The 27,855-nt window shown below is 39.4% G+C and overlaps 1 protein-coding gene across 19 annotated transcripts in view; it reads left to right on the top strand.

Moving 5' to 3' along the window:
- PUM1 (pumilio RNA binding family member 1) overlaps nucleotides 1-27,855 on the top strand; it is a 139,906-nt gene that overhangs the window by 47,547 nt on the left and 64,504 nt on the right. For 14 of the 19 annotated variants that reach the window (XR_010411035.1, XM_064589598.1, XM_064589600.1 and 11 more), the window contains 3 exons: nucleotides 619-687; nucleotides 20,312-20,420; nucleotides 21,398-21,576. Coding sequence is in view for 18 of the 19 variants with exons in the window: in XM_064589598.1 (XP_064445668.1) it covers nucleotides 619-687; nucleotides 20,312-20,420; nucleotides 21,398-21,576 (357 nt within the window). In the remaining variant the exon portion in view is untranslated. The remainder of the gene's footprint in view (nucleotides 1-618; nucleotides 688-20,311; nucleotides 20,421-21,397; nucleotides 21,577-27,855) is intronic. The other 5 variants (XM_064589607.1, XM_064589608.1, XM_064589615.1 and 2 more) reach the window with 2 other exon arrangements.

Consider the following 27,855-nt stretch of genomic DNA (forward strand, 5'->3'; position numbering starts at 1 on the left):
TGTGGGTAGTACATTTAATGATGGGTGAAGTTTGAAGGGATTCTTGTGATACGTGCTGTTTTTTTTCTCCTGGAGTTGAGATCCCAGGAGCCCCCAGAAATCGTCCAACATGGAGAAATGTTGGGGCACTCCGTTATATAGTTTGTAGTACCTTTCCCTGAAGTTTATCAAAGAATAGCTGGGTCAGATCAAATGAATCCCCTGGTTTCTACTTGCTGTTTGCAGTTGGGGGCAAGCACTGTGGCCTTTTGAGTCTGTAGCCATATTCAGGTCACTAATCATATGTCATTGCCCTTCAGATTATTGGTCTTTACTTATTAAATTAAAATGTATGAAAAATAGTTAACAATTCTCTTGTGATGGAATATCCTTTTTCTGGATTATGTGTTTTTCATGTTTTGAAAAAAAAAGGGAACGGGAGGGGAGAAAGCGGGTCATTGGCTTTAAACCCTGATGATTAAAGGTAAGTGAATATTTAATGTCAGTCACTTGATTATTGTTACTGTCTTTGTTAGTATCTGAAAGTAAACATAGAAAAGCCTTTCAGTTGTGTTTAATGTGTATGTGAAATTCAAGATGCTAACTTGAAATTTTCCCTTTCTCTGTTTTGAATGATAGGTACGTTCTATGGATGAACTGAATCATGATTTTCAAGCACTTGCTCTGGAGGGAAGAGCGATGGGAGAGGTAAGTGAACTGGTGTGTCAGAAAAATGGGACTGTTTTTAAGGGAAGTTTGGAGCTGTCTTTCATCAAATGTGTCTGAATTTAGTCTCCAGAAGTATGTGCTTGCTTTTCCTTGTTGCCATCCTCATGATAGAAGTGGGATATTGCAGAATTTTACCAAAATGATCTCATTATAGGAAGAATGTTAATCTTACCCTAATGTCTTAAAAACAAAACAAAGCAACCAAAACATGAGCATAAATTATTGATGATTATATTAACCAGTCAGTTGTAAATTGAGGCTTTAAATTTTACAAAATAATTTTATATACATCAGATGTCCTTACTTTTGTCTCATTATCCAGTTGCTAGGTTCTTTTTACAGTGGAAGGGAGTCTTAGATTGGCTGCTAATCAGAACATGTTGATAACCTATTTTTAGAGTAGTGCCATTTTCTGAGTAGGTTGTTTAGAGCTCCATTATGAAGAGGAAATTGTTAGATTTCTGGTGAAATAATTCCAGAAGGTAAAGGCCTCAGTCAGTCCTCCCTTACCTACACAGAATTACAGAACAAGAATTTTGGTTTGTTTATAATGTTTAAAATTTGCAAGAACAAAATTTACTGTCACCCAAACATGGATAGGGAAGAGTGCCATAATTCTAAAAGAAATGGGAGTATAAAGTACAACTGACTTCTGGTGATCCTAGTTGTTGACAATAAGAATGTATTGGTGATAAGGTAGAACATACAGTTTGAATTAATAGAGGTATGCTAGGTTCTCAAGCTGGGGGCATATGCTTGTGGTTCTCTTGTTCTGGAGAGTAACTGTAGGTTTTTTCCGTCTGTTTTATTTTTTGCATATCCAATATTTAATATCTCTCACATCTATTTTAATGTTTTGAAGGAGGGAGAATAGCTGTATTCTGGATTCTCTTTTATACCAATCATTAAATACATTTTTTTCTTTGATTTAGCAAATATTCTTTGATCTAGGCACTGTGCTAGGTTCTGAGGATTCAAAATTAAGGTAATTCTTCTTCTGATTTGTAGTAAATATTCATTGACTGCCTTTGTGGTTAGGCATTAGTTAAACTCTTTTGGTGGTTTTGGTTTTGAGAGTCTTGCTTCCTGTGTTAAAAGATTTTGTTTCCAACTTTTCTGAATCATCTTGTGGTTGGAGTCCCAGTGTCCTGTCATCTTGGATTATGGGTTTTGGGTCTGTTCTTGTTTTTCCCCTAGAGCTTTAAGAGAAGATAGGTAGGTGGTTTTATGTCTCCTGTACCTGCCTGATATCATTAAAATAGTGCACAGCAATAAACCTTATATGGTTATTGGGGAAGAGATTTTTCTCAATTAGCTTGTGGAGCAAAAAAAATTTTTTTTTTAAAGATTTTATTCATTTATTTGAGAGAGAACGAGAGAGAGCACGTGAGACGGGGGAGAGTCAGAGGGAGAAGCAGACTCCCCGCCGAGCAGGGAGCCTGATGCGGGACTTAATCCAGGGACTCTAGGATCATGACCTGAGCCGAAGGCAGTTGCCCAACCAACTGAGCCACCCAGGCACCCTGGAGCAAAATTTGAACAGAAAGTTAACAGATGAATCAGATACTAAGTATAGAGGGGAAACCATGTTTATCTTGTGATTTTAGCCTGGTCTACTGTACCAAAAATCTAATCCCAGATTTTAAAAATTAATTATACAAAATAAAGGAATGCCGTTTGCTATTTTGTACACAATACTTTATAATCTCTAAAGGCTTAAGTCTAATTGAAGAATAGTGAACAAAATTGAGTAGAAAGTTGATTTTATTTAAATGGCGACAATAATATTTTTAAGTCATTTTTCCCTTCCAAAAATGCCTTTTCCCCCACAAGGTTTCCAAACCTCACTCTTCTTATTTTTGTTAGAAATGTTATTTTTTTGGTATCCATATATAATTCCTCAGACCTGGATGTAGGCATATGTAGATAACCAAAGTATATTCCAGCAGTAATGCAGTGTTACTCTTCCTTCTGCATTCCTCATTATTTATTCATAGAGTAATAATAATTACCATTTGCTGGCCATGTATTCCATAGGTTCTAAGGGGTCTGCATGCATTGTCTCATCAATAACTCTATCAGGATGGATCTATTATCCAGATAAAGAAATAGGCTGAGATATATGAATTAATTTGCCCAAGATCACATATGATGGATTTTGGGATTCTGACCTGGTTTCCTCTCCAGAGCATGTTTCCTTAGAGTATATGAAGCCAATACTTATAAAATGATTGATGGTAAAAATCTCATCTTGGTGAGCTGTATAAAAATTGATGTTTTGGGGGAGGATTTAAAAAAATGCCTAATATGCATCCCTCCCAAAATACAGATACTGAAGTTATTTAAAAATTAAAAAAAAATTTTAATTATTAATTTTAATTTTTAATTAATTATTTTTTTAAATAGACTTTATTTTTAAAAAATATTTTATTTATTTATTTGACAGAGAGCGATAGCGAGAGCAGGAACACAAGCAGGGGGAGCGGGAGAGGGAGAAGCAGGCCTCCCACCGAGCAGGGAGCCTGATGGCAGGGCTTGATCCCAGGACCCTGGGATCATGACCTGAGCTGAAGTCAGATACTTAACGACTGAGCCACCCAGGTGCCCCTAATTTAATTTTTTAAAAGATTTTATTTATTTATTTGAGAGCGATAGAGATAGAAAGAGCACAAGCAGGGGGAGAGAAGCAGACTCCCCGCTGAGCTGGGAGCCTGATGCAGGGCTCGATCCTAGGACCTAGAGATCATGACCTGAGTCGAAGGCAGATGCTTAACCGACTGAGCCACCGAGGCACCCCAGAAGTTATTTTTTTCAATTAATATTTATTTATTTAAAGATTTTATTTATTTATTTGACAGAGAGATAGCACAAGTAGGCAGAGCGGCAGGCAGAGGGAGAGGGAGAAGCAGGCTTGCCGCAGAGCAGGGAGCCCAATGTGGGGCTTGATCCCAGGACCCTGGGATGACCCGAACCAAAGGCAGATGCTTAACCAAGTGAGCCACCCAGGCACCCTGGAAGTTATTTATTTTTTATTTTTTAAAGATTTTATTTATTTGACAGAGAGAGACACAGCGAGAGAGGGAACACAAGCAAGGGGAGTGGGAGAGGGAGAAGCAGGCTTCCTGCAGAGCAAGGAGTCCGATGTGGAGCTCGATCCCAGGACCCTGGGACCATGACCCGAGCCGAAGGCATACGCCTAATGGCTGAGCCACCCAGGTGCCCCTGGAAGTTATTTTTTTTTTAAAGCAAACTCTACCCCAGTGTGGGGCTGGAACTCATGACCCTGAAGATCTAGAGTCACAAGCTCTACTGACTAAGCCAGCCAGGTGCCTGTACTTTTTAAATTTTATTTTATTTTTTAAAAGATTTTACTCATTTATTTATTTGAGAGAGAGAGGGTGGGCGTGAAGCTGGGAGAGGAGCAGAGGGAGAGAGACAAACCTGAGATCATGACCTGAACTGAAATCAAGGGTCAGATGCTGACCCTTCATTAACTGAGCCACCAAGGCATCCCATTGGTACCCCTATTTTTTGGAAGCATAACCTACTGTTTAGGCACAAAGGAGACAAACTAAGTATAGAGTGAGGTTTCTGTACTCAAGGAGCTACTCTGTAGCTAGTCAAGGAGGCAGTGAATACGAATGACAACAAAAAGAATGTATAATGTTTCCTATATATGGTTCTAATTTAGGGAAGGGAGTGATCAGTATCGGCCAGACTAGTTTGTGATTACTTGAATGGAAGTTAAAGTGTAAGACTTGGGAAACATTTTCTGGTTTAGTTAGGATCTGCAGAGGTGCAGGATGGGAGGATTTTTTTTTTTTTAAAGATTTACTTATTAGGGAGAGGGAGAGCATCCTCAAGTGGACTCCCCCATGAGCGTCGAGCCGGTCATGGGGCTCCATCCCAGGACCCTGAGATCATGACCTGAGCCGAAACCAAGTTAGATGCTTATGGACCTGATTGAGCCACCCAGGCTCCCTGAGAACGTGTTTTTGTTTTTGTTTTTGTTTTGCAGCGTTACAAGGGAGAACGGCAAAAGAGAAATGAAGAATTAATAAGCTTTTATAATATAAGCACAGCTTCTAATTAGTTTAACTTAATTAAATTTCCTTCCCTTTAAGCAATGAAACATCTCTGGGAGAGGGGATGTGTATAAATATAGTCTTTACCTATATGAACACTAAAATTTGAAGTAAATTGCATTGACTTTTCAGCCAGCCACAGTGTATTTTTGCTACACTTACTACATGTGTATTGGTGTGGGTGTGTATGTGTGCTTGCACTTGTGTGAGTCTTCATTAGGGTAAACAATACCTGTATCAAGAATGCGTGAATCTTTAGAATTGAAAGAGAATTGGCTCCATTCAGAGTAATTGATCTCTGGTAAAGTTAGTGCTGCTTGGCTCTTGTTAACATTTTTTTTCATCAAAGCCAATACTACCCTCTTGGTGTCACTTTGCAAAATTTAGAGCATTTTTTAAAAAAATTTGAAATCTTGCTAAGAAGTGGCTACTTAAAACATCTCAAACCTTGCTCGTTGTCTGAAGTACAGTTGTTCTTAGCCGAAGGACTCAAAATGCAAGTAAATGCAGTGCTTTAGTTGCCTCTTATTCTTGAAAGTCAACATAAAAAAGGAGATAGTAAAATATCTTAGGAGTAGGGCCAGAAATTATTTTCAAATATTTTAGCTAGGGGTGCCTGGGTGGCTCAGTCGTTAAGCATCTGCCTTCGGGCTCAGGTCATGATCCCAGAGTCCTGGGATTGAGCCCCGCATCGGGCTCCCTGCTCAGCGGGAAGCCTGCTTCTCCCTCTCCCACTCCCCCTGCTTGTGTTCCCTCTCTCACTGTCTCTCTCTGTCAAATAAATAAATAAAATCTTTAAAAACAAAACCCAAAAAAACACTAATATTTTAGCTAGTCTCCTTGCTGGTCACTTTCATTCAACTTAAAGTTGTAGTCCTGAAAATTTTTTTTTTTTTAAAGATTTTATTTATTTATTTGAGAGAGAGAGAGAATGAGAGACAGAGAGCATGAGAGGGAGGAGGGTCAGAGGGAGAAGCAGACTCCCTGCCGAGCAGGGAGCCCGATGCGGGACTCGATCCCGGGACTCCAGGATCATGACCTGAGCCGAAGGCAGTTGCTTAACCAACTGAGCCGCCCAGGCGCCCTGTAGTCCTGAAAATTTAAAGGCACATTTTGGAGGAGCTTTTTAAATTTATATATGAAAAGATGAGCCTGTTGAATATTTAAGAGTGTATCTTTGTAGTACTGAGGAAGGCTCACTAACCTTGGGTTACTGGACTTGGTTTCTGCATTGGTTTGGTTTAGGATCTTGTAGGACTTATTTGCTCCACCTGGGGGAGGGCAGCAGCGTTACTACTTTCTGTGTCCTAAAAAAGGATGGATTTGCCAAGGGCAGAGCTATTGGCAGAAAAGGCACCTTCTGTTGCATAATTGGTTTTCTAATTTTTAAAAGCTGAGGACTTTTTCTGTTTAAGATTCCTTAATGTTTTACATGTAGGAAACTTGACCACTTTCAGGGACGTTAAGATAGTAGTGATTATTTCAGGAATAAATGCAATGTAGATATGTGGCCCTTCATCTTTGTTTTAGAAAACTGAAGCGATAGAAAAATTTAGAATAGACAAGTTTGTAAACCTGAGGAAGGAGATCTGGCAAGTACTCTTGTATGTGGGGACATAATGAATCCTATCTTGTTCCCTGGAAGTAGAATAAGGTGAGATACATTTTAAATAAAGCTGCAGATTCTCATTAGACATTACATAGGCATTCTCTCTGTAAGTGTAAAATAGCAGAATGGCTATTGGAGGGATTTCGTAGTGATTTGGAGAGCTGGAGAGATCCTCACTCAAAGAAAGGTATACCTTGGGGCGCCTGGGTGGCTCAGTCGGTTAAGCGACTGCCTTCGGCTCAGGTCATGATCCTGGAGTCCCAGGATCGAGTCCCACATCGGGCTCCCTGCTCGGCGGGAAGCCTGCTTCTCCCTCTCCCACTCCCCCTGCTTGTGTTCCCTCTCTCGCTGTGTCTCTCTCTGTCAAATACATAAAATCTTTAAAAAAAAAAAAAAAAAGAAAGGTATACCTTGGCGATAGAGCTCTCTCGGGACCCGAACTCTGAAGCCACCGTCCAGCCGTGGCTTAGATGTTCATCTTCTTTGGACTTTGCTTTTTCCCATCTGAAGACAAAGGTATTGGACTAGTTTCCCAGGACTCTTTCAAGTCTAAGATTTTGGAGTTTGTCCTTATTTCTCTATCTTTAAAAAGATAGAAAAGAGGAACAGTTCTACTTTTTCTAGGATATGCCAGAGAGCATCTAAAAGATGTCTTTTTAGATTGTGTTCCCCCTTGTGATGCTGAGGTTCTGTAACTTGTCACTGGGTTTTCTAAGTGACTCATTCACCGGTCTGCACCTGTCTAAGGCACTGAAGTGTCTGTCTCTAAGGGCTTCTGGGTGCTAATTTTGAAATCAGGGCAAGTGGAAACCCGATGTGGATACCAAGTCTGTTAAGTTCTTTTCCACATCTTTCCATCATGGCAAACAGAATGGCTTGTGGAATTGGAGGCTTTTGGGCTGGCTAAAAGTACTTTTAGGATTTACAGCCTAAGAAGGGCTACCTTACACTGGCAGCTTCTTGTACCTAGAGTCCCATAAGAGTAACTCAGTTGACTCCAAAATGGATTGAATTTTGGAAAGGAGATATTGTCTGCCAGCAAAATCATGCATCCTTTCTTGCAGAAAAGGGGAGAAAAATTAATAAAGCCTTTGATGTATTAATGTAAAAACAGCTGACCAGTGTAATGAATCCTTTTTTCCTCAAAATGTACCTTTGAGTATGGACAGGAATGGTAAATCTGCCTAGTTCCTTGAACTTTGTATTGATACCATTTGGTTGTTGGGCATTTTTGGCATCTTGCTATTGTAATGTTTACTTCAGAGAAAACATAGCTAGCCAGACCAGGTGATCTGGAGGAATGAGATCTTAGTTCATAACTTTCTTGTATTAGATTAGTGACTGTGTGTTAGAGATGAAGGGACCTTTTAAAGAATATTGTTTGGGGAAGTTCCTGGGATCCATAATAGTTTTGGGATTGCGCATTTTGAAGAACAAGATAGAAGAAAGTGTCTTCTAACTTTGAGAATGTGGATGCACCTGACATTTGGAACCTGGTTCTGAATTCTGTCCCATCACTTTGAGACCTGTTTGGAACCCCACTCATTCCAATATCTGCCTTCTATCCTATATTGGGATGACTAGACAGACCTACCATTGTATATGTTGAGCTGTCTTGCAATGTTTGAATGCAGGAAAACATGTTCTTTTGCAGCACGATATAACTTATCCACATACTTAGTCTCTCTTCATTAAATTTCTCCCCTTTTACCCTCCTTTGGCTAAAATGTGTTCATTCTTTTCATCCACATCACTATGCTTTATTTGAGGGTAAGCCAACTAAAGAACTACAATAATGCATTAACACTTTTTCTTTTCTTTTTTTTTTTTTTTTTAAAGATTTTATTTATTTATTTGAGAGAGAGAGAGAGAGAGCATGAGAGGGGTGAGGGTCAGAGGGAGAAGCAGACTCCCTGCTGAGCAGGGAGCCCGATGCGGGACTCGATCCTGGGACTCCAGGATCATGACCTGAGCCGAAGGCAGTCGCTTAACCAACTGAGCCACCCAGGCGCCCGCATTAACACTTTTAAAGATACTTTGGCATTGATTTCATTGCCTATGTGAATGTCCCAACAGATTTTTGGGAGATATTTGTACCATGGTTTTTACATGAGGAAAATGAGTACCAAGGTCAAGTGACTCCAGCTAAGGTCATGAGTATTCAAGATGTGGATTTGACTCCCAAGTTCTATTTTGTTAGGCTCAGGAATAATAATAGCTGCAATATATTGAGCATGTATGATTTTCCAGGTGCTTTGCTAACCACTTTATATACATTATAGTTTTCACAGGGGTCCTGCAGTGTTATGATGTCCTTTAATAGACCAGGCAAAAAGGGATTAGAGAGGTTGAACTCACATCTTTGTCACTCCAAATCTTGGGTTTTTCTGTTATTTATTTCTGCATGTCCAGAGTCTACCCATTATTTAAAATCTAGAGTGAACAGCTCCTCTATAAAATCTTTCTTCCTCTAACCAACCAGAAGGCTATGGAGAGGAATTCAAGTAGCAAGTTATTTGTGTCATTCTTAAGGCCCTAGTTTATTTTATATGTAGTGATTTGTATAAATGTTTTCTATTTCCTTGCACATAAGTTTGTTGAGGGCAGGGGCTTCAGCCAATAACATACTTTGTAAACAGTGGCTGCCTAATATATGGTGTTGAATGAATCTTACACACATACTTTTTTTCTAAGCATGGATTCCTCTTTATTTTCTCTTTTATTCCAGAAGTTGGTATTGCCCTCCCTTTAAGGGACCTTAGTTCAATTCAGTAAGTATTTATTGCCTGTATTCTTTATTCAGATTACTTTTCCATCCCGAGGGATATGGGGTTGTGAAGGGGAAGATGAAGAACTAACAAAACTGAAAAGCCTCTATTCATTCACCCTTCTCTGCATATTTTTACATTTTCAAACTATTTGATTATTACTTTTGCTAAGACGAGTACATAAGATGAATAGTAAATCAGCAATGCTGTTACCATCCAAGTTGAATCTGATATAAGGGATTTATTATAGAGGATCTTTTGTTTAATATAGTTGTAACTAGATCAATGGGACACTTTGTCTGGGCCATCTGCTGAGACATGGAAATACCCTCATTATATATACACAACCAGACATAATAGTGTTAGAAAAGAGGAATTACTTTTGTTGTTATATTTCTTGTTCAAGTGTGTATTAAACAGTATTGTGTGTAATTCTCTCTTCCACTATTATTTTGCTGATGAGGATCCAGAATTAACCAATTAATCCGTTGTCTCTTGATTGATTAATGCAGTCTGTGATTCTCATTATAGGAAAGCATGTAGAGGAAGTAATTTTCTGTATCAGTCTTCCTGGTATACATAGTAGTCATATCTATGAAATTTTCATCTCCTGGAGTGCTTGAAAAGGGAACTTATCCATATCTGGTACACTGAGATCTTTGTCTTGTCAAATTCAATAATTAAAAATGCCCGGAGGCTGACTGGGTATGTGGGTGGGTTTAAGTATTTGCTCCCATCTTGAGGCAAAGGACTCTCTCTTTTCTTAGTTCAGCTGTTTCCTGCTTTGCGGATATGAGGTGGGTAGGTCATGAAGCAAATCTAGATGTTTTCATGGTTTTATTCATGAACTTTACAGGTTTCCTAAGTGATCTGGAGGCTTATCTTTTGCACATTGGGCTCTTACGTGCTACTGCAGGAATCACTTATATAATGATTAAGTCTAGACCTAGTGTAACATATGAATGTGGTTATGTTATAGGTCAAACCATATAGTTTATACATGTACGAAAACAAACGACCTTATCTGTAGGTAACCTATAGATAGCTACCTATAGGTAGCCAAGGTAACATAGTCCTCTGTTCCCTTACATCTGTTCCTTTGTCCTGCAGAAAAGCCTAGTTCACCCTGGATTTCTTCATTTTCTGAACATAGTTTACTTTCAGTCTATCAAGTTTTACAAGAGAGCAGAGAAAAGTCTCTTTTGGCCCTGTTCCAATAATTTGAACGGGGAAGGTATACAGAATTTTACTTTCATTGGATTGGTGAAAAGGTGTGCAGCTTGGTTTGGAGCTTGCCCCAGGGTAATTTATCACAAAAGAACATGGAGATTGAGGTGCTAATGGTATCTCTGAATTTTTTTATGTAAGTGTGACCAGTGTTTTGTGTGTGTTTCATTTCCCACATGAAGTCATTCACAGTGATTGTGTTCTCTGTGTGGTCAAGAACTGCTGTGCTCCTTTGAAGGGTGCACTGTGGAGTTCAGTCATCAGTTGAACTGACTGCAATTCTGTCTAACCTGTGGTTGTCCTAAAATTTTAGATTTACCAAATTCTTATGTCTACTTGATTGGTCTTTTTGCTCATACTGTTCCCCAGCAACCCACCATGGATCTTCAGGGCATTCTAAAAACTTTAACTTGTGAACTTAAACTCGGAATACCATGTTTGTATATACTGGGGTCCTGTTTTCATCTAGACTTTGCACTCAGTTGACTCTACAGAGTAGATTTCTGGTTAAAAGAATTTCAGTGATAGACTTGCTTATACATACTTACATCATTCTTGATCATCATAATGGGCTGTGAATCCTCATTTTTGAAATTACATAGTTTTGTTTTTTTATTATTTTATTTTTATTTATTTGAGAGAGAGCAGAGCATGCAAGAAAGAACATGAGTTGTGGGGGGAGGGGCAGAGGGAGAAGGAGAAGCAGACTCCCCGTTGAGCAGGGAGGCTGCATATGTGGGACTCAATCCCAGGACCCTAGGATTGTGACCTGAGCAGACCCTTAACTGACTGAGCCACCCAGGCGCCCCAGTTTTTTTTTTTTTTTTTAAATGCTTTGAAAGCTGAGAGAGGCATCTAAGCAGCCATTTATACCTTCCTTGCCCCATTACCACAGGTCCCCTCTCTTACTGTTTCATGCCTAGTTACTGCAGTGACCTCTTCGCTTAGCTTCTCAGCATCCATTTAAGTTGCCCTCATCCCATTTTATGGAGGAATGTCAGATTAATTTTCTGAACTTAATTTTTATGATGTTACTTCCCGTTGCTGCCTGTTGGATTAAGAGCCTAGTGCTTTGGTGACCCACAAAGCCTCACTGGTCACTGGACTAATTGCCTTTTCTACCTCTCCTTACTGCTTCCCTGTCCTGCTGTCCAGACTCCTTTCTTCTTGGTGGGCATGTGTCCCACCTGCTTTTCTTTCTTTCTGTCTTTGCTCTTTGTGGAGAGTCCTTCCCACTCTTCTCACTCTGAACTCTCCCCCTCCTCTATGGCAGTCCTGACCAGTCCTATTGCCAGTGTAGTGTTCCTTTCTTCATCTGAAGTAGGTGGTGAAGTTTAACAGTCTGAAGCATTGTATGCTTCTCTTAAAATGAAAGCCTTAGAGCTATATCACTTTGACTCCTGATAGGTTTTTTTTTTTTAGTTTTCTCTTTGGGTGAAGTGTGTATTTTACTACTTTTATTTCTAATTTCTAGTAGTGGCTACTACATACAGGCTGTGCATTTCAGGGCCTGTTCAAGTAATGCTTTACTTTTTGACATCAGTATTTCAGATGCTGAAACTCTTGAAATTTTTCAGTAGCCAGAAAAGCAGTAGTGGTTTTCCAGATGTGAGAGAGAAGGTCAAATTTTACCTCATATTGGCCAGGCCTAAGTGATTTATGTCATTTCATCCTTAGGGGTGGGAGTGTTTCTAAAGGATGTTAGATGTAGCTATTGACCATGCTTATGAAAAGTGCTTGATAGCTGGAAAATATTTTTCAAAAAACCTGTTAATTTTATATACCACATAATTATGCAAAATATTAAACTTTTCTTTATTTAAAAGGAGTCCATTAAATTTTAATCACAAGAGATATTAAGAGAACATTAATGTGGAAATTTGTTTTCAGTAGTGAGCATCTTGACACCTAGATGAACAGCTTAAGCAATAATTACTAGGTGCCAGGTTCTGAATCTGCCTGGTAGAAAAATGTGAAAAACTTATACCAAATATTGATTCTTAGGGTTTTTCTTTTTTTTTTTTTTTTTTGATTTGAATGTAATGGTGAGGGCAAAAAAAAATTTTTTTTTTTTTTAAAGATTTTATTTATTTGACACAGAGAGAGAGAGAACAAGTACGCAGAGAGGCAGGCAGAGGGAGAGGGAGAAGCAGGCTCCCCGCTGAGCAGGGAGCCTGATGTGGGGCTCGATCCCAGGACCCTGGGATCATGACCCGAGCCGAAGGCAGCCGCTTAACCGACTGAGCCACCCAGGCGCCCCGAGGGCAAAAATGTTTTAACATTTAAAAATAATCTTGACATATAAGAATTGCCTAACTGATTAAAAAGAATGCAGGGCACTTCCTTAATTAGTAGATACATAAACAGGAAGTTTGAATTGAGAAGATCCTATTCCTTAACTGAAACTGAAAGAGAAAATATACTTTTTTTTTTTTTTTAAAGATTTTATTTACTTATTTGAGAGAGAGCGAGCAAGAGAGAGAGCACGACTGGTGGCGGGGTGGAGGTGCAGAGGGGCAGAGGGAGAGGGAGAAGCAGACTCCCCGCTGAGCAGGGAGCCCAGTGCGGGGCTCCATCCCAGGACCCTGGGATCATGACCTAAGCTGAAGGCAGATGCTTAACCGACTGAGCCACCCAGGCACCCCTATATTTATTTTTAATTAAAAAAATAACTGGCTTGTGATGAAACCATTGAACACATTCAACATTCCTTATGTAAGCTACAGTTTTCAGAGTGGATTAGATGTTATTATCTGCTTGCTTAGAAATACTTGAACCATACGGTGAGCTCTCTCCTTAAAATTGCCACTAACTTTTGTTACTGTGAAATTAGGTTGAAGTGAAGAGTGTCTGCTTAAGAGAAAATGCCTTATTTGTAGTGAATTCCATACCACTATAATCTCAATTTTTATTTGTAGAAAATCAGTTCTAAATCATAAAAGTATATTATATTTTGTAGCAAATCGTTCATAATCCCACCACACCAATAAACACCTATTTCAGTTTTTATTTTTCTTTACGGTTTTGATCCAAAAGGGAAGGGTACACAAGGAGAAGTAGTCTTTACACATGCAATTTTGTATTTTACTTTTTTAAAAGTTAGTATTTTTTTGGTAAACATTACATATAGTCGTCATGGCTCTTTTGGGTGAGCTTCCATTGTTGTACCACAGCTACCTTGGTGAACATTTAGCTTGCTCCCAACGTTTTTGCTCTTAGACTTTGAATGTAGAGGTTTTTTTTTCTTTTTGAATTGTCTTTTTGCTGTTGTTGAGATAAATTCTCAGGAACGAATGTGACTCTTGATGTATTTATTTTCTGAACCCTTTCCCAAAGAATTGTCCTAACAGTGAATGGATGTACCTTTTTTAAAAAAAGTCTTGTAAAGTATGTTGATGTATACTTTTATATTTAAACTGTTTCTTGTTAAAGCTTTTTTAATGACTTAATGAGTGTAGTTCATAGTATTTATGAAAGCACTTTGTGTACTGTCTCACTTGATATCACAACAACCCTTTATGGCATGGGGGGTGGGATTAGGTAAATCCCTAGGGCATTAAGCTTTTGAGAAGGGATTTCTGAAAATTATACAATTGTCATACATCAGAACTCTGCCTAGAACATGTGACTGTCAGTGGTTACCAACTATACTTTATTTCAGTCAGTTCTGAGTGGTCCTTTCTTTGAGTTGATGTCAAATTCTATTTTAATGCAATGAGAATGTAATGAGAATATGTACTAAGAGATTAAGAAATTTGGGAGGGGACTGTATCTTTTTTCTTTTTTTTTAATAGCTTTATTGAAATATTATGCACATACCATGCAATTCACCCATTTGAAGTGTATAATTCAATATTTTTTGTATATTCACAGAGTTGTGCAACCATCACCACAATCCACTTTTTTAAAAAAAATTTTTTATTGTTAATCCCCATACATTACATCATTAGTTTTAGATGTAGTGTTCCATGATTCATTGTTTGTGCATAACACCCAGTGCTCCATGCAAAACGTGTCCTCCTCAATACCCATCACCAGGCTAACCCATCCTCCCACCCCCCTCCCCTCTAGAACCCTCAGTTTGTTTTTCAGAGTCCATTGTCTCTCATGGTTCGTCTACCCCTCCGATTTCCCCCCCTTCATTCTTCGGGAGGGGACTGTATCTTACTACCTGGCTAAAATACCAGGTATTTGACTCTTGCATTGGTTACATTCCAGTGATGAAACTGAGCTTGTGTTGGAAGTTTGCATTGCCAGGTAACATGATCAAACCTGATCGTGCCTGCAGGGCTGTAGCATGCACCCCTGTGAATAGTACTCCTTTAGAAGCCTAATTTCTGCTCTGAGAAACAGCTCTATGCAGCCTCTGTTGAGTGTGTAAGCAGTTACCTGGTATTTTATTCCTCTTGAGTACAGAGTACTTGGAGTGTGCATTTAGTGTTGAGAACATCAGGAAACCTCACTGATACTTTCCTGTGCAGATATTAGTGACTGTGTGGTCACACAATTCCAGTCCTTAATAATCATCTTGCCTCTTTGTTTCTGCAAAGCTGTAATCATGGCTCTTTTGTTAGAGCTCTTAATTTTATGGGATTTACACTGAAGTGGGCTGGTGATGCTGTGCTCACATCTGCTAGCTGAGTACCTAGGAACATTTCATTGACTAGTCATTAGTAATGTTCTTAAATCATAGTAGCAGCTGATTTTTTTAGTGGTTGTTCAGGGCTCAACATTGTATTGCTTTTTTACACAGATCACATTTAATGTTCACTACAGTTCATTTTATAGGTGAGAAAACTGAAGCCAAGAGGGGTTAAATTCTGAATTGGGATTTAAAACCAGGTTGGTCTTTAAAAATGATTTCAGAGCACTGGCGTGTTTTACTACTATATTATTTCTTAAAAATAAGACCTTTAGTGTCTCCACGTCTGTTTAAAGGGCTGTTTGTGGGGGCTAATGTTGTAATTGATTGTGCAAGTGTGGCTTTGGGTATTGTCTCTTGTTAGATGATGAAAGAGAAAACGTGTTTCCAAACAAAATTTAGAGGTTTTCCAAGTGGCTGACATTGCTTGTAAACTAGTACTTGATTTCTCTCTTGTTCTCCAGAAGCCTCATGAATAAGCTTACTGATTTCTTTACTTTCTATAAGTCTTTTTCTTTTATAAACCTGTGGTTCAAACTGGGATAAACAGTGTGTGGTTTTTTTTCCCAAAGATTTGAGAACTGACACTTTTGGGGGTTTGGGGCAGCTAGGAATCCCATTTAATGGGACAAGACAGGGAAGAGCATGAGGTCTGTTGTATGGCTGAGGAGGATGCTGGGACTTCTCAAATCCTGGTTCTCAGTTTGTAGGTCTTGAAAGGGATTTCCATCACTAATTCAGAGGTATTAGATTATGGGATTGACCTACACTAAGGAGAACCACAAGAGAATTCTGTCTGAAAACCAAAATGCAGTTTACTAATTTATAAGGAGAAATAATAACTCTCAAGTGGACAGGGTAATTGTGTTCAGTGATCAGCATGCTTGGCTATAGGAGGAAGCCAAGTTCTCATAAGAAGTTTGCTTGCTAAGCAGAGTCTGAGCCTGGGAAGTTACTTGGATATTTTTAGTGGCTAGTGTAATCAAGCTACTATGTAGCTTGATTCATTAATTGCTTTTATAAGGATAGGCTTGTTTGTGCATCATATACCCTCTCCCTAAATATGCCAACTGGGTCGTACTACTTATATCTGACTACCTGAGTCTCTTTTGCTTTTGTTGGACTCCTTCCTAATTCCAGTTATCTTCCTTTGGAATTGTCAAATCTTTTAATCCTCTTATTGCTTAATCGTTCTTTAAAGTAAATTTTGTAAACCTCTGCTGTGATCTGTTCTTTTTTGTCCTGTCAGAGAACAGTTTTTATTTCCAAGTTCTTGATGGGGTAAGCAGGAATATAATATAATAGTTGGATTTAAATATGATTAGGTGGGGCTTCAGTGAAGGTTTGGTAACTCCCAGCGTTGATGCCAGTGGGTTGGAGAACAAGTATGTTTTAGCCAGTACTGTGGAGATGTTACCTCCAGAGGGTTGCTGTTGAATTTGAAGTAAAAATTGGATACTCATCATCACTTAGTTTTATTTTATAACTCAATAGATACAGCTTCTTTTACTCTGATCAGATTTGAACAGTTAATGTCTTTAGTTGACTTGGATATGTGATTGCTACTAGTTCTTGGTAAGCTTAATATGTCTAAGCCGATCTAATTTTGCATAAGTTAATACATTTTTTAATACAGAAGGGCTATAAGACAAAGTAGGGGAGAACATGAAATAGAAAGCATGTAATTTTTTCCAAATTCAAAAGCACTTGGATTTTAGATACTCGAAATGGAACGAGACATGCTTCTTAAAAACAAACTTGTAAAGAACTGTGTAGACTATCAAAACAACCCATTCAGATATATTTGTATTAGTTCCTGTTGCTACCTAGCAGATCACCTCAAAATTTAGTGGCTTAAAACAACAGAGTTGTTGATACCTCATAGTTTCTGTAGGTCAGCAACCCAGTCATGGCTTCGAAAGATCCCGTTTCAGGGTCCCTTACAAGCTGCACTCAGGATTCCAACTGGGGCTGCAGTGATCTCAGAGTTCAGCTGGGGAAGGGTCTGCTTCCCACCTCACTCACAAGGTTGATGTCAGGATTAAGTTCCTCACAGGTTGTTGGACGGAGGGCCTCAGTTCTTAATGAATTGATGTTCCATGACCTTTCTTGTTTTTTTGCCATGTGAGTCTCTCTGTAGGGCAGGTCACAACATAGCGAGCTTTATTAAAGTGAGCAAGCAAGAGGGCAAGAGAGACGAGAGCAAGAGGGCAAGAGAAAGAAACAAGACAGGTAGTTAGTTTTTTGTAAGGTAATCTTGAAAGTGACATGCCATCACTCCTACCATGTGTTACTCCTTAGGAGCAAGTCACGAGGTCCAGCTCACAGTAAAGGGAAGGGGATCACGAAAGGGCGTGAGGACCAGGAGGCAGGAGTCCTTTCTCATGCTGCTTACCACACAAGTGAGGGGTGGAGATGGGTTTGTTTTAGAGGAAAGTGAGAAATGCTAGGTTCTGTGAAAGATCCAGAGACTCGGAAGAGCTTTGCTAAGTTTGCTTCTGTCTTTGCCCATGTCCCTCGTGTTGGTATTTAAATTTTCTTCCCATTCGCACAGCACTCTTGGAACCCATAGGTTCCACCTTTCTCCTTTCCAGAATTGGCATGCTAGCACCTTCCTCCCATCTCCTTTTTCTTTATCTCTTATACACTTGCCCCTTCAGTCCAAGCTGTTTTCACTGATAATAGTTAATGGACCGCCTCACTACTACTTTGCCAAAGCATGTGGAGTTCTAGTACTTTTGGGGCTGCTTCTAGCCTCTGTGTAGGATTTACATTTATACTGATGGTTAATAGTGGAAGATAGGGTTGCCTTTTAGTATCTGACTAGGGTCTTGGGGTTCTTGGTGTTTATTCCTTTGAGACTTGTTGCATCGGTTACTACTTTGAAGTAGGATCTTCACCTTTTAGCACCTTTCTACATGTTTATTGTACTGTTGTTTCCTTTTGAGAGAATTTGGCCCAGAACCAGCCTTGCTTACATGTTCACCTGCTTTTGCTGGCTTTGCATGTTATGACAAGGCTCTAGAAGTCATTTTTGAAGCCTTGAGTTCAAGGGCTGCTGCTTCAGCCAGTAAGTTTGACAAATTATAGACAGATTGTATTTGCATATGGAGGCTGGTACTTGAAGAGGCTTTTCCTTGAGCTTTCAGTAAAGATTTCCAAATTTGTGTGGAGAGACATGAGTGCCATATTGAACATATTTTGATCTCCTTTGCTCTCTTTTCATTATTATATGGAGACTATCCATTATTATATGAAAATTCATCAACAAGTGAGGTGTCCCTTCTGCCGACATTCTTTCTTATACACAAAGGAGAAGTTGGTCCTGTTTATTCACACTCCCTACAAAATACAGGAGAAAAATCACAATTTTCGTTGGAAAAGATACAACCAATAGGGAAATATTTGTAATCTTGTGAGAGGGCATTTTTGAGACTAAAAGAAGAAAAAGAAGTTCAAAAACAAGAATTCTTGAATTGTGCTTGAGTAATTCACATTAATTTTCAGTGTCCCTTCTGTGATTTACAGCTATTTTGCATTGGTATGATGCCACTGAATACATTTATTGAGAACCTCCTATGTGGTGGGCATCATGCTAGGCACTCATCAACAATATCTCTAATCATCACAAATTGAAAATTATTTCCTTCATCAGTACAGAGAGAATGAGGCTCAGGGCAGTTCAGCAATTTGTCCTAGGACACATCAAAGTTGTCTAGGCCTTTGCTTCCTGACCCTGCTGCTTCCTGACCCCACTGCTTAGCTGTCCCTCACTCCCACCTTTCTCCCTACCCCTGGCCCTCATCCCCTCAAGTTCACAGACCAGCTCTGTCCTTGTTTCCCTCAGAGAATGAATCCAAGAGGCACCCTGGGAATTGACTGCTTATAACTGCTCATCTTCAAGTAAACCTATGTTTACTAAATGTCAGATCAGAATGTGTCTTTCGTCATGATCTTACTGGATTAGAAAATAACAAATTAGGGGCTGAAGAGAAAAGTGTGTGGGACACTGCTTTGAGCAGGTTGTAACCCAGGCCTACCAGACAGATTTATAGAGCTAGATTGAAATTATGCTGAGAAACCCACGATTCAGATTTGGAAAGCCAAGATGTGATTTTCGTGAGGGCAAAGTTGAGTTATTCCCCCCTTATCATTGGGGTATAAATTGGAAAGGTAAACCTTTATTGTCAAGGAGGAGAGCAAATGCTTGGCTTTCTGGTTTTTGATTCCGTTCCTCTGAGAAATTCAGCTCTCCAGGTGCCTTCTTTTATGCTCACAAGCAGTTACTAAGTATGGTTTCAAAGTTCTGAATTTCTTGTCTGGTAGTGCTGAAATGAAAACATACTTAGAAGCAATGAGGGGGACATTTTAGTGAGTAAAGCTGATGACTGGAATGAAGAATGATGGAAGTCTAGTGGAATTTCACTTTGTAACCCTGGTCACTAATGCTCTGGTCTTGTGCACACTGTACTGGGTTTTACTTGAAGGGTACTTTGCATTTCTTTGGTCATAGCTCGTTTAAAGTTCTCATATTGGTTTAGGGCCAGTGGTGTGTACATTTCTATGAAGCATGGTATGTTATGTGAAGTCACTTTAATGGTATTACTAAGTTTTGTTAAAATAAATTGAGGTTAAGAGATTTTATTTCCCTTCCAGTAATGGGGAAATAGCTCTTCTGTCTTTCCAAAATCTTGCAATAGGTTAATGTTGTGGTTGGGAAGCTTTCTGTTTGTTTTTTCTTTCTGGTAATGAAAGTGTTTTTGGTTAACACAATCTCTGTGTGTGAAGGAGGTGAGTTTTGCCTCTAGCATTCCATATCTGGGGTCTGAGTTCATGCCCCAGCTTGAGTAACTTTGTATGGCCAGTTAGTACACATGAAGGCAGAAGTAGTGTTTTAGTAGTTGTAGGTACTTTCTTTTTCAAAAGGAGTCTTCTTAGCAAGCCTTTAGCTAATGGGTCTAATTTACTCCCTTTCCTCCCCCACCCCCCTTAAAAATCTTGGCATAGATTAAGTGAATGATTCTAGATAATTTAAGCCGAGCCTCTATTGTGGTGGGTTGATCTGTGGCCCCTCCTTGCCTTAGGCCTCTCTGTGACTTTTACCAAATATAGAGTAGTGCTCTGAGCACAGTCTGTATAGTCAGAACACCGTGATTAAAGACCTTCAGGGCACGTGAGCATCTGCAGTACCCTTGTCTAAAAGAAAGTGTTGACTGCTGTACTTTCATCCTTTATGAATTCTTTAAAAGCGTCTATTATTTTTAATTTGCAGCAGCTCTTGCCAGGTAAAAAGTTTTGGGAAACAGATGAATCCAGCAAAGATGGACCAAAAGGAATATTCCTGGGTGATCAATGGCGAGACAGTGCCTGGGGAACATCAGGTAATCTAGATCTAGCATCTGTACTGTGATTTATGCCTGTCTTAGAGCTCCTTTCCTCAGCAATTGGCAAGTCATGAATTTCACATCAGTGACATAAGCATGTCAAGCAGTGTCCTGTCCTGTAGTATAATTGCCATGAAGGAGCTTATATGATGTAATTTATTAAAACATAATTAACACAAAATCAAATCTTCAATATTTTATTGAAGTGTTAGCCACAGGGGAGTGGTCTTATTTGAAATGACCATAATTTCAGCTATAACTTCTTGTTCTGTACTGCTGTCAGCATACTTGGAATTAGAAAATCCATGCCTGCCATTTGAAGTTCATGTTTCTTTTTCCTCCCCTTGCTCCCCTGTGTACTGTGTATAGGATGATCTATTTTATTTGTAAATGTGGTTGGGGCCAAATCAAGTCACTGGGCACAGATGCTCTTATGACAGACTAACCCTGAAGAGGGGTGGGGAGAACCTGAGAGGCACACACTGACAGCAGAAAGAACGAACCGAGGCTAGGGAGGAAGGAGACCGAAAACCTAGAAGCTGCTGTGCTGTGTTACAGCACAATGTAAAAATGGAACCTCAGATGACAGTGAGTCATCAGAAAATATCAAATTATGTTGTTGGTTTTAAAAAGGGCAGTAACATCACATTTTGTTTTAGTAATATTACCAATAAAATATATTAATAAGAAATTCTGCTACTTGAAAGGGGTAAACAGTTTATCCACTATAGCTAGATAAACCAGTTATGTGAACTGCTGTATTGCTCTGCTGTCTGGATATATGAGGAGTGTGTTCCGTTTTCCTTAGTTTATGTAGAATTTTATACTTAGGGAAAAACACAATAGGAGGTTTTGGCTCACCTGACCATGGCAGGCTTCCTGATTCCCAGTCATTGGTTTATCCATGAGACATCACTCATAATTTGTTTGAGCCTCTGGCTGCACTGTATCATGCTTGTGTATCTTTTTTGTAGATCATTCAGTTTCCCAGCCAATCATGGTGCAGAGAAGACCTGGTCAGAGTTTCCATGTGAACAGTGAGGTCAATTCTGTACTGTCCCCACGGTCGGAGAGTGGGGGACTAGGCGTTAGCATGGTGGAGTATGTGTTGAGCTCATCCCCGGGCGATTCCTGTCTAAGAAAAGGAGGATTTGTAAGTTGGCTCGAGGAACTTGTTCCTATATCTCTCTTTTTTTACCCCCCTAAAGCAAAACATGCCTGTTTAGTTTCCTTAGATATTCACAGCACTAAGTAACAGTGTATTTTAAAAACACCTTTATTTCAATTAGATGCCAGCATACACAGTAGGAGATGCAAACTGAACTTTTTAAAAAACAAAGACATGATGTTTTTGGGGGGATACATTGATAATGTGAGGTAGAACTGAAATCTAGTTCTCAGTTCATTGGTCTATCAGAAGCCATTTTTAGTTTAAAACAAAAAACATAAAAAGAGAAGGAATTAAAATAAGAAAGCCAAAGCTGGGGTGTCAATAGGGAATAGATCTGAGAGCAGTGATTTGCCAGTTCCCAATAATCCTTAAAGCGTATGGGTATGTAGGATCATTCTTGTTTCGCTTTGTTTAATTATGATATGGTCTTTAGCCCTCTTTGAACAGCTTTGCCTCTTACACCTTGCCTGTTAGGAAATTCGAAGTTCTGTTAATTCCAGATCTGCAGGGTTTTTTTTTTTTTAATTCATCACCATTTGAACTCTCCGATGCTCAGTTGTGCTGCCAAAGCAGCTTGTCTGTCCATAGCCTTTTCCCTTATAAGTCTTAAACAGTCTTCTTCAAGCATCTTTGATAGGCTTTCTTTCTCAAAACTGCTTCTGTCATCAGCTCTCTATAGATGTGAAGTCTTACGATGCATTTCCATTTGAGTCTTCCTCATTTTGTGGTCTGTGCCTGGTTTTGTATTCCATGTGGTAGCCAGGAAGGTCATGAGAGGCAGCCTGAATCTGTCTTCCCTCCTTTCCTCCCGACTTGGCTTGCTTTGTACCTTTTCAGAGTCCTTTCTCTGTGAAGTCTTTTTCAGCTAATCCTTTTTGTTGGCAGTCCTATAAAAGGCCTTCTTTCCCCCAAATCATATTAATCATTTTGCCTCCATAAACTATCTTATGTTACCTTAGAGCATTTGTTGTCAGTATTTTTATCGTCCTGTGTCTGTTTGTTGCTAGGTATCAGAGGCTTGTTCCTGTTTTCTTCATTCCACCTGAAACTTCTTTAGAGTAACGGGAGTTCATTCTTGGTACAACTTCCTGAAGTGTCAAGTACAATTCCTTCATATGTTAGTGGACATTAAATGAATGTTGACTTGGTTGGCATGAGGAGAACAGATGAAGTTTAAGGTAACCAGAATCCACATGGAGTTAGCTTTCTTCTAGGCATGCCAAAGATGATGCTTCGGCTGCCATTGACATTTGCCATGTGGCTGGAACTTTTAATTGCACAGGAAAACCAGAAAAGATTAACTTCTCTAAGAGGGTGTTTTGGATTTCTCCCAGCTTCATACCTAGAAATTTGGTGTGAGGAATTTAGCCAGAAAAGGATCTTTTTGTTTTATAATGACCCTTAGGGGAGGATCAAGGGACTGAACTGGGGCTTTTGTCTTGAGTCTTGAGTACTAGTCATTCCAAAGCTGACCTGATTGCTTCTGGGTCTTTTGACACTGCAAAGACATAGGTCAGGTTTAGTGGTTTGTGATCAGCTAGGAAAAGCCTTCTTATTTGAACCTTCCCAAGAGACTGCTTGGTAACAAAGATCTACCCTGTGGATGTGAGGAATGGATTTGGGCAAAATGATCATTTCCTTGTTGTCCCATGGGAAGGATGGTGTTACGCCTCTTCTTTCACCATATCCCTGGTTCACCTCTTCTTCTGTCCTCACACTCTCCCCATCTCATGAGCGCAGATTTCTCAGAGGAAGTACTGCCTGCTGATTTCTGTGTATAACTTCTAGTTATTTACTATGGGAGAAAAGTCGGTATCGTGTGTAGGTAAGTGGTCGGTGTGGTGAGTTGGAACCTGTATGACACTTCCCATGAATTCTGTGTTATGCGTGTGATGTGTTTCTAATCCTTGGGTATTAGCCAAGAGGCACATGCCTGGGTTACTGTAAAGTTTGTAAGCAGGCAGAAAAATAATTGGAATTAGGAGAAAGATAAAACACTGGGACTGAATTATTATTTTTGCCTGCTTCTCTCTTTTAAGCAATCACTTTGGCAGTTAATCTTATGACAGAGCATTATCTTCTGCATTCATTGTCTTGTATTTGATTTTGTAAAGGTGGCTTTCATCCTTAGTTGTCCTGAGAGACTGGTAATTTTTAGCTCTTGTACAGTATTGTCACTAGAGGAGTTTAAGATCTCAGAAAATTAAGAGGTCAGAAAATTGAACTCTCCCAATCGGATAATTTACTGGGCTTCTGAGGTTTGCATGAAGATAAATGAAACTTCTCTAAATCTGTGTTCCAACTTCTCGGAAGGCAGATTGTGGGTATGAAATACTGTTGTGTATTTTGACTTGAGTTGCATCTAAAGGGTGATCCAGGAGGATTGATTGGTGACATCAGGCTACCACATTGCATATCCAATCTTCTGGGGGTTGGAGGCCTGAGGATCTGTGAACTACTTTATCAGCTTTATGGCCTGGCTTTGCTCTGCCTGTTGGTTAGGATGACATTTGACCAAAGTTCTGGTCATGGAAACCTCAATCACTTGTTGGTGGTCATGGTATGCATGCATCTTCTTGGAAAAGGTGAACCTCCTTTTTTTTTTTTTTAAAAAAAATCCAGTCTGTCATTGAAAGTTCAGAGGCCAGGAAAGAGAGAATATGTGCTGCTTTGTAGATAATTGTTCTAAGAGTGGCAATTGATTGTTTATGGGTCAGAGCATTCAGGTATTTTTACTTTGGGTGGCTGTACGTCCAGTAAACCATGGAAAGACTCCATTTTAATTCCAAGAGCTGAAAACGTCATCTCTGATGGTGTAATAAATGTAGATCTCAAAGCAAGTGCTTTAGGGGCCGTTCTTGGATACTGACAACAGGTAATCCAGACTCTAATAACTTTTCAGTTAGAGGTGGTTTAGAACTAAATCTACTCCTTCTACAGTGATTTCCACTTTCGGTAAGGTTGTTTCTTGGTTACAGCTTGAATGAAGGTGTTTAACTCTTTGTCTAGCTTTCCTGAGCTTTCTTAAGTTCATTTTGATTATGCAAATGGACTCATTTGAGTACTTTTGGCTTCTGTGATGAGATTACTTTCAAGCTGACAATAAGAATCCTAGAGCAATATTTTGTTCTTAGCACCCACTGTAAGATTTTGGTACTTTTCTACATATGAATCCAAAACTTCAGGGTAAGCAGTTTTCAGAATAATAGGAAAACTCAGAATACCAGTTAAGTCAGAGTCTGTCAATTCTAAAGTTTTCTTTTCTATCCTTTATTTTATTTATTCCTGGAGTAAGACAGCCTCCCCTCCGTGCCCCCCCCCCCCCAACAAAGCATGGTTCAGAGTGGTTACAAAACCACATGTGACTACTGTATTGTGAGGCTACTGAGTGAAATATACCATTGAAGGACGCTGCTGTTTGCCTTTTGGAATACCAGTCGATCTTCAAATAGATTGAAGTCTAGCCAGTCAGAAGAGTGGATCATAATTTCTACCTTTCTGAGAAGGTTTATGGTGCCTAGGGAAATGAGAAGACCACTTAAGCATCAATTTTAGGTGAATCACCTTAACCTTGCATAGGAAAGATTTTTAGAAAAAAAATACCTTTAGCAGGCCTTTCTACTTGTATGTAGAGACTGGCTGCTTTCTGACCTGGAAGAGGCATACACACTCCTAGCAATTCATTTGGGTCACAAAACTTGGTAACTGTTTTTCTCACTGCATTTGTTTTAGGTAACCAGTGCTACTTAATTGATTTTGTTTAAAAACTGTGTGCAGTGTAATGCAGTTAGAAGTCAGGGGTTTGAATTTCAACTGACCTTAATTTTCTCATCTGTGAAATGGAGTAATTAAAAACCCTAATTTATATGGATGTGTAATATATATGACAATGCCCCCTTTTTTTTTTTTTTAAGATTTTTATTTATTTATTTGAGAGAGAGAGAGAGAGAGCGAGCGAGAGGGATCACAGAGGGAGAGGGAGAAGCAGACTCACCGCTGAGCAGGGAGCCCGATGTGGGGCTCAATCCCAGGACCCTGAGATCATGACCTGAGCCGAAGGCAGACGCTCAACTGACTGAGCCACCCAGGTGCTCTGTATATGAAAATGCTTTGTAAACCTTACAGAATCTTGCTCCACAAAGTCCATGGGCCAATAACATTATCACTGCATGGGAGCTTATTATATATTATCAGTTTAGAATCTCTGACTCAACCCCAGATCTATTGAATCAAAACCTGTATATTGCCAAGAGCCTCGGGTGATTTGCATGCACACTGAAGTTTGAAAAATACATAATTTTCTTGGAAGATTAAATTACCAGGAGGCCATGGATCACATTCAGAAACTTCATCTATAGGGTAGAGCCACTTCAGATTTGAACTTCCCTTGAACAAGAATTCTACATGCTCTACTTTGCCCTGTCAAGCTTTTAAGTACTGACTAGATAAAAAATTAAAAAAGCACCAATCAAGTTTTGGAAAACTTGTTTTGTTTTCATCTCTATCATAACATACCATTCCGCATGGTCAAGATACGTTTTTTTGTTTTTTCCTCCCTTCTGGATCTGGTGGTTACCACAGCAGAGGGGACCACTCTTCTTACCTTTCTGTACACCAGGAATTAGGTGATCGTGTACACAGTGCCTGGGATATTCTGTGTTCCACTGTTTCTAACGTATACACTTCCCCACTTTGTTCATTTTGAAATTGGGATGCATCTTTCAGATGGTAGTATATCATAGTTTGTCAGCATTTCATAAAATGATGGTATTGTTATTAATTGATGATTTGATGAAATGTAGTTGGTGGTGGCTCAGTTCTGCACACATATCTCCTGAAAATCAGTGGTACAAAAGGGTCTAATGATCAGAGCTGTAAGTTTTTTTTCCAAGGGGAGAGACATAAGGTAACTAGCAATTTTGAGGCTTTGGGAGATTGAAAGGTGGATATATTTGGAAAAGGCAGTAGGGAAAAATGTGAAAATGGAATAAAGTACTTTTAAGAATTTTTTAAAAAAGAATTGCACTTTTATGAATTGCCTTATTGAATCCTTGAAACAGTCCTTTGAGGTGTAGATAGTGTTGTCCCTATGAGTTTATAGCTGCGAAAAATGAGGCTTTCTGGGAAGTGGTAGGGCCTGGATTCAAACTTCATTCTAATTTCAAATATGCAAAATATTCCTTTTTAGAAAGAAGGGAGGAAAATTACTAATCTTATCGAATATGACTTGTTCCATGGAGCTCTGCGGGTAAGATCACTGCAGTAAGAGGAGAAATTAAATTCTCATTTCTCTGACTCATTCAGAATTAATAGATACTCTCTGAAATATTCCTCCTGTTATGTGAGGCCTTTGAGGAAGCTGATCCCTAAATGGAGGGACTCTAATCTCCACAATAGAAGGTTCTTCTGTCTGCTCTTCTCTCAGTTCTTTGGTATCTTGCAGTGGAACATAGTCTTGCGCCTCTGTGTACACAGGGACTTCTCAGAACCGTTCTTGGCCCCACTCTTGAGATTTTTTTTTTTTTTTTTAAAGATTTTATTTATTTATTTGAGAGAGAGAGAATGAGAGAAAGCACATGAGAGGGGGTAGGGTCAGAGGGAGAAGCAGGCTCCCTGCCAAGCAGGGAGCCCGATGCGGGACTCGATCCAGGGACTCCAGGATCACGACCTGAGCCGAAGGCAGTCGCTCAACCAACTGAGCCACCCAGGCGCCCCCACTCTTGAGATTTTAATTGGGCTTGGCTATGTGTGTGTTGAGCACTCATTGAAGCTTATATGTGAGTACTACAGGTTTGGGTTAACATTCATTTAAAGGAAGCCCACAATAAAAAGATGTATTAATCCTTCTTTGTTTTTTCTTTTATTTAGCTAATAGACTTTTTTCAGTACTATTACATACTAGGGAATATGTGACAAAAAAGCCCAACAAAAACCCTGCCTTTATGATGCTTATGTTGGACTTAATTACAGTGGTTCTCATTTGTGAGTGCTTATTAGAATTGCTGGAGGAGAAGCTTTTTATAACACTTGTGGGAGCTTTTGCAGACCAATTAAATCAGAATATCTGGGTGCGAGCCCAGACACTTGTAATTTTTTTTTTTTTTTTAAAGATTTTATTTATTTGTTTGACAGAGAAAGAGACAGCAAGAGAGGGAACACAAGCAGGGGGAGTGGGAAAGGGAGAAGCAGCCTTCCCGCCTAGCAGAGAGCCCGATGCGGGGCTCGATCCCAGGATCCCGGGATCATGACCTGAGCCGAAGG

Source organism: Mirounga angustirostris, unplaced genomic scaffold, assembly GCF_029215605.1.
Source record: "Mirounga angustirostris isolate CCGP_5_RB_7025 unplaced genomic scaffold, mMirAng1.0.hap1 SCAF_4, whole genome shotgun sequence".
NCBI classification, from domain to species: Eukaryota; Metazoa; Chordata; class Mammalia; order Carnivora; family Phocidae; genus Mirounga; species Mirounga angustirostris.